At 47.4% G+C, this 7316-nt stretch overlaps 1 protein-coding gene across 2 annotated transcripts; it reads left to right on the forward strand.

The window, feature by feature from the left end:
• The first annotated feature begins 4083 nt into the window (after nt 1-4083).
• LOC147974611 (UDP-glucose 6-dehydrogenase 4) lies at nt 4084-7316 on the forward strand. Of its 2 annotated transcripts, none has more exons than XM_087517620.1 (2): nt 4084-4242; nt 5635-7316. In XM_087517620.1, the coding sequence occupies exon 2, from the start codon at nt 5649-5651 to the stop codon at nt 7089-7091; it is 1443 nt and encodes a 480-aa protein (XP_087373746.1). In that variant the 5' UTR covers nt 4084-4242; nt 5635-5648; the 3' UTR covers nt 7092-7316. The 2 variants fall into 2 exon arrangements, with proteins under 2 accessions (XP_087373746.1, XP_087373745.1); XM_087517619.1 differs by lacking the exon at nt 4084-4242 and adding an exon at nt 4804-4961.

A 7316-nucleotide genomic window follows, 5' to 3' on the forward strand; every position in this document is an offset into this window, starting at 1 on the left:
CGAGGATAAACCTCAAGTTACGGACCCATTCCGTGTAGTTGCTACCATCATCTTTCAACTTAGCTTTCTCTAGGAACACATTAAAATTCAATGGAACAATAGCACGGGCCATTTATGTACATCAACATAGACATGCAAAATACTATCAGGTACTAAGTTCATGATAAATTAAAGTTCAATTAATCATATTACTTAAGAACTCCCACTTAGATAGACATCCCTCTAATCATCTAAGTGATCATGTGATCTATATCAACTAAACCATGTTCGATCATCACGTGAGATGGAGTAGTTTTCAATGGTGAACATCACTATGTTGATCATATCTACTATATGATTCATGCTCGACCTTTCGGTCTCAGTGTTCCAAGGCCATATCTGCATATGCTAGGCTCGTCAAGTTTAACCCGGGTATTCTACATGTGCAAAACTGGCTTGCACCCGTTGTATGTGAACGTAGAGCTTATCACACCCGATCATCACGTGGTGTCTCGGCACGCCGAACTATAGCAACGGTGCATACTCAAGAAGGACACTTTTACCTTAAAATTTAGTGAGAGATCATCTTATAATGCTACCGTCGTACTAAGCAAAATAAGATGCATAAAGGATAAACATCGCATGCAATCAATATAAGTGATATGATATGTCCATCATCATCTTGTGCCTTTGATCTCCATCTCCAAAGCACCGTCATGCATGATCACCATCGTCACCGGCTTGACACCTTGATCTTCATTGAAGCATCGTTGTCGTCTCGCCAACTATTGCTACTACGACTATCGCTACCGCTTAGTGATAAAGTAAAGCAACTACATGGCGATTGCATTTCATACAATAAAGCGACAACCATATGGCTCCTGCCAGTTGCCGATAACTGTTACAAACATGATCATCTCATACAACAATTTATATGTCATCATGTCTTTGACCATATCACATCACAGCAAGCCCTGCAAAAACAAGTTAGACGTCCTCTACTTTGTTGTTGCAAGTTTTACATGGCTGCTACGGGCTTCTAGTAAGAACTGTTCTTACGTACGCATCAAAACCACAACGATTTTTCATCAAGTGTGCTATTTTAACCTTCAACAAGGACCAGGCGTAGTCACACTCGATTCAACTAAAGCTGGAGAAATAGACACCCACTAGCTACTTGTGTGCGAAGCACGGCGGTAGAACCAGTCTCATGAACGCGGTCATGTAATGTCGGTCTGAGCCGCTTCATCCAACAATACCGCCGAAACAAAGTATGGCATGCTGGTAAGCAGTATGACTATTATTGTCCACAACTCTTTGTCTCCTACTCGTGCATATAACATCTACGCATAGACCTGGCTCTGATACCACTGTTGGGGAACGCAGTATTTCAAAAAAAATCCTATGATCACGCAAGATCTATCTAGGAGATGCATAGCAACGAGAGGGGAGAGTGTGTCTACGTACCCTTGTAGACTGAAAGCGGGAGCGTTTAGTAACGCGGTTGGTGTAGTCGAACGTCTTCGCGATCCAACCGATCAAGTACCGAACGCACGACACCTCCGCGATCTGCACACGTTCAGCTCGGTGACGTCCCTCGTACTCTTGATCCAGCTGAGGAGGAGCGTGAGTTTCTTCAGCACGATGGCGTGTTGACGGTGATGATGAAATTACCAATGCAGGGCTTCGTCTAAGCACTACGACAATATGACCGAGGTGAAAAACTGTGGAGGGGGGCACCGCACATGGCTAAAGATCAACTTGTGTGTCTATGGGGTGCCCTCCTCCCCTGTATATAAAGGAGGGGAGGAGGAGGCCGGCCGGCCACAAGGGGCGCGGCCAAGGGGGGGATTCCTACTCCTAGTAGGAGTAGGTTTCCCCTTTTCCTAGTCCAAGTAGGAGAAGAAGAAATGAGAGGGAGAGGGAGAGGGAAAGAGGGGCCGCGCCCCCTTCCCCTAGTCCTATTCGGACTCCCCTTAGGGGGCGCCACCTCTTGGCTGCGGCCCTCTCTCCCCTAAGGCCCACTAAGGCCCATAACTTCCCGGGGGGGGGGGTCGGCAACCCTCCGGCACTCCGGTTTTATCCGAAACTATTCGGAACACTTACGATGTCCGAATAACATGGTCCAATATATCAATCTTTATGTCTCAACCATTTCGAGACTCCTCGTCATGTCCGTGATCATATCTAGGACTCCAAACAACCTTCGGTACATCAAAACATATAGCTCATAATACAAATCGTCATCGAACGTTAAGCGTGTGGACCCTATAGGTTCGAGAACTATGTAGACATGACCGAGACACATCTCCGGTCAATAACCAATAGCGGAATCTGGATGCTCATATTGGCTCCTACATATTCTACGAAGATCTTTATCGGTCAAACCGCATAACAACCTACGTTGTTCCCTTTGTCATTGGTATGTTACTTGCCCGAGATTCGATCGTCGGTATCATCATACCTAGTTCAATCTCGTCACCGGCAAGTCTCTTTACTCGTTCTGTAGTGCATCACCCCGCAACTAACTCATTGGTTACATTGCTTGCAAGGCTTATAGTGATGTGCATTACCGAGAGGGCCCAGAGATACCTCTCCGACAATCGAAGTGAAAAATCCTAATCTCGATCTATGCCAACTCAACAAACACCATCGGAGACACCTGTAGAGCATCTTTATAATCACCCAGTTACGTTGTGACGTTTGATAGCACACTAAGTGTTCCTCTGATATTCGGGAGTTGCATAATCTCATAGTCATAGGATCATGTATAAGTCATGAAGAAAGCAATAGCAATAAACTAAACGATCATAGTGCTAAGCTAACGGATGGGTCTAGTCCATCACATCATTCTCTAATGATGTGATCCCGTTCATCAAATGACAACACATGTCCATGGCTAGGAAACTTAACCATCTTTGATTAACGAGCTAGTCAAGTAGAGGCACACTAGGGCCACTCTGTTTGTATATGTATTCACACATGTACTAAGTTTCCGTTTAATACAATTCTAGCATGAATAATAAACATTTACCATGATATAAGGAAATATAAATAACAATTTTATTATTGCCTCTAGGGCATATTTCCTTCACTTTTTACCCAAATCAGTGGATTGTTTTCTAGAATCCATGAACTTAATTCAAAATTGACGAGCTTTTTTTCAAAATTGATGAACTTTTTCAAGTTGATGAACTTTTTTCAAATTGAATGATTTTTTTCAAAACCGATGGATTTTTTTTCTAATTCGATGAACTTATTTTCAAAATTGTTGATCTTTTTTTTAAAAAAATTGTGAACTTTTCTTTAGAAATGAGGAACTTATTATAATTCATGATTTTTTAAATAATTTGAAAAACTAAATGATACAGTACACATGCAATAGATAGTGCCACCACATGTTCTTATATCATTGGGCTTTTATCAATCGATACAATCGAGTAGCCCTAGTGGTTTCTTTAGTCACCACATATATTTCATAAAAAACAAATTACAAAGAGAATACGCAAATGTCACCACAAGAGACATACATAGATGTCTTGCAGTTTTGCATCAAAGACTTCACAAGAAATAAAACTAGAATTTCACTCCGACATAATCTTGTGCCATACCGAAACGTTATCCACCTTCGTCTTCCGCAGTCACCGAGGCAACACTGAAGAAAAAGGAGAGTTACCATCATACCCAGATCTATAGGAGCACATTTATATATAAGGATACTTTTCGAGCCGATGAATCGGACCGTCGCAAGCGACAAAAGCAAAACTTTGTAGCATATCGACCGGGGTTCTCCTCCATGTCCGCTAGATCCCAGCGCCATCAACTTCATCCGCGTGGTCGAACAAGAGGAACGTTACTGCTTGCAGCCATCCACGCATCACACTTCAAAGACACCAAACACAACCGCACCAGATGTGTTTGGACTAAAAAAAATCCAGTATATTACCAGTGAAATGCAATTTTACATCCCCTCCGTACCTTTGGCACCCTACTGCCGCTGTAAAGAAAAGAAAGAAAAAACTGCATTCCCAGATCCGCCCCACCAACCCCGGCGCCCCTTGCCGCCGACGCCCCCCACCCCCCTCCGGCCCCAGCCCCCGCCCCCCGCCTGTGCGCGCCTGCCACCTCGAAGCCAAGGAGCTCAGTCCCCCGTAATCCCGTCCTCTCCGGCTCCGCTCAACAGTCCGGAGCGTGGTCCGGTCGCCATTGCTTACTGAACAGTCCAAACTGGCGTGGTCCGGGCCGGCGCTACTCCTTTCGCTGGTAAGGAAGCCCTACCTTTCCTTTCCTCGGATAATCGTACGTTTCCCCGTCAATTCTGCCCTGAACAATCAAATCCAGCCGGACCCGTTCCTCCAGGATCCACCCCGAGTTCCCTGACCGGGACAAGCATCAGGGTCAGCTTGCTGAATTTGGTCCCTGTCTTCTTGCACCCCAGTGTAACTTCTGCAAAAAACACAGCCATGTCTGCTCCCCATGCCTTGACCCCAATTAGTTGTGTGTGTGTGTGTAAAGGCAGTGGAGATCGGGGGATAGAGTAGGGTGGTGGAAGCTGCAGATCTGACCACATGCTGGTAACAGCGCATCATCTTTTGTTTATGCATCTAGACTCCAGTGGCCAAAGCAGAGAGGTTGGTGGTGTGTCATGGACTCATGTGGAGGCCTTTTTCGCTTGCTTGATTAATGGGAGTCCGGTGGGCTCATGGATGGCATGCATCGGAGCACTTTGCCGTAAGATGCAACAAACACCTGCTAGTCTGTCTGTCATGATTTCTCACCAACCTTGCCACGTTTTTTTTCCTCCAAGGGGGGGAGTGGGGTGGGGGGAGGGGTAGATCCAGCATGGTGTGGGCAGTGTGGAGAGGGGTATATAAGGAGCTGCGGCCTTCTCTCTGCACACAACTTGTAGGCACGCAGCTTCTCCTCTGTTTCTTCTCTGCGGCAGTGTGCTTGTCGAGATCTCCCTCGGCTCTTGAGATCTGGTGAGCGTCTCCCTGATCCATGCATCAATTTTTACATAGTTTGTAGTCTGGTATCTCGTCCATCATGTGAGTAGTGTGGCTTCATGCTGTAGTTGGCCTTTCTCATGTTTTCTGAAGATACTTGCAACTTCAGATCTTAGAGTTTGCTTAGGATCCATTGACTTTGCTGATCTAGTCCTGGTTTGATTTGGTAACCTGAATCACATTCATTGATGTCATGAATTTATTCTACTTTCCCGTTTTTAGTTTAGAATTACGTTTCATTTTACTGATTGTTCCTATGGCCGGTGAATCGGATGATTGTTGTGATATTCTTCAGTCTGCCATTCTCCTTACACACATTCTGTCATACGCATTACCCCGTAGTCTGCAACAAAAGGCACATAGTTTATTTTCTTTTTGCCACCTCAAGTTAGCTGATGCTATGAAGTTGCCAATATCTGACTGTTTACTGAATTTATTGGGGCGTCTTTGTTAGAATCTGGCTTTGTATGTGTCTGTCGTGTCAACCCTTTTCCACACCAGGATCTGAATCTTAATCACTTCTGTTGACTCAGAAATGTCTTAACTATGTCTGATCTAACCAATAAAATAGAAAACTATGTCTGATCTAAGTAATAGTTTTCACTTCTTGTTTTACAGTCCCCTAAAGATCCACTCTCTGTGATCCCAGGTTAAGCGGACAAGATGGTGAAGATCTGCTGCATCGGAGCTGGCTATGTCGGCGGCCCAACAATGGCTGTCATTGCCGTCAAGTGCCCAGCAATTGAGGTTGTTGTTGTTGACATCTCCAAGCCTCGCATTGACGCTTGGAACAGCGACAAACTCCCGATCTACGAGCCTGGCCTTGACGAGGTTGTCAAGGCGTGCAGAGGCAGGAACCTCTTCTTCAGCACCGACGTCGAGAAGCACGTTGCTGAGGCCGACATCATCTTTGTCTCAGTGAACACCCCCACCAAGACCCGTGGTCTGGGAGCCGGCAAGGCTGCCGACCTCACCTACTGGGAGAGCGCTGCCCGTATGATCGCCGACGTGTCCAAGTCTGACAAGATCGTCGTTGAGAAGTCCACTGTCCCTGTCAAGACTGCAGAGGCCATTGAGAAGATCTTGACCCACAACAGCAAGGGCATCAACTACCAGATCCTCTCCAACCCGGAGTTCCTGGCCGAGGGCACGGCTATCGAGGACCTGTTCAAGCCTGACAGAGTGCTTATCGGTGGCCGGGAGACCCCCGAGGGCAGGAAGGCCGTTCAGGCTCTCAAGGAGGTGTACGCCCACTGGGTTCCTGAGGAGAACATCATCACCACCAACCTGTGGTCTGCTGAGCTCTCCAAGCTCGCTGCCAACGCGTTCTTGGCCCAGAGGATCTCATCCGTGAATGCCATGTCCGCGCTCTGCGAGGCCACCGGCGCCAACGTGTCCGAGGTGTCTTACGCCATCGGTAAGGATTCCAGGATCGGCCCCAAGTTCCTGAACGCCAGCGTTGGGTTTGGCGGGTCCTGTTTCCAGAAGGACATCTTGAACCTGGTGTACATCTGCGAGTGCAACGGCCTCCCCGAGGTGGCCAACTACTGGAAGCAGGTGATCAAGATCAATGACTACCAGAAGAGCAGGTTCGTCAACCGTGTCGTGTCCTCCATGTTCAACACCGTCTCCGGCAAGAAGGTCGCCATCCTCGGGTTCGCCTTCAAGAAGGACACTGGTGACACCAGGGAGACCCCGGCGATCGACGTGTGCAAGGGCCTGCTGGGTGACAAGGCCCATGTCAGCATCTATGATCCCGAGGTCACCGAGGACCAGATCCAGCGGGACCTCGCCATGAACAAGTTCGACTGGGACCACCCCATGCACCTGCAGCCGACGAGCCCATCGGCTATAAAGCAGGTGAGCGTGGTGTGGGACGCGTACGAGGCCACCAAGGGAGCCCACGCCGTGTGCATCCTGACCGAGTGGAACCAGTTCAAGGAGCTGGACTACCAGAAGATCTTCGACAACATGCAGAAGCCGGCCTTTGTCTTCGACGGGCGCAACGTGGTCGACGCCGAGAAGCTCAGGGAGATCGGCTTCATCGTCTACTCCATCGGCAAGCCGCTCGATGGGTGGCTCAAGGACATGCCCGCAATCGCCTAATTCCTCTCCACAGGAGCTTCAGGAATTCGACAAACTTTTGCGGAGGCGCGGCATTTTCTGTCAGGCATAAAATTGGGTTGTGTTGGTATCTTTGCTTTCAGTTGTTCATTCTTGCACTGCCGTCTGTAGATCATACATGTTCCTCAATCCTTGTGCTGTTTTGAGGATTGTAAAAGAATGTTTTCTTTGTATCCAATGAGCTTATAGCAATTTGATTATTCCCAA

Source organism: Triticum urartu, chromosome 4A (assembly GCF_056163025.1).
Source record: "Triticum urartu cultivar PI428250 chromosome 4A, HENAU_Tu73, whole genome shotgun sequence".
In the NCBI taxonomy this organism is placed as follows: Eukaryota; Viridiplantae; Streptophyta; class Magnoliopsida; order Poales; family Poaceae; genus Triticum; species Triticum urartu.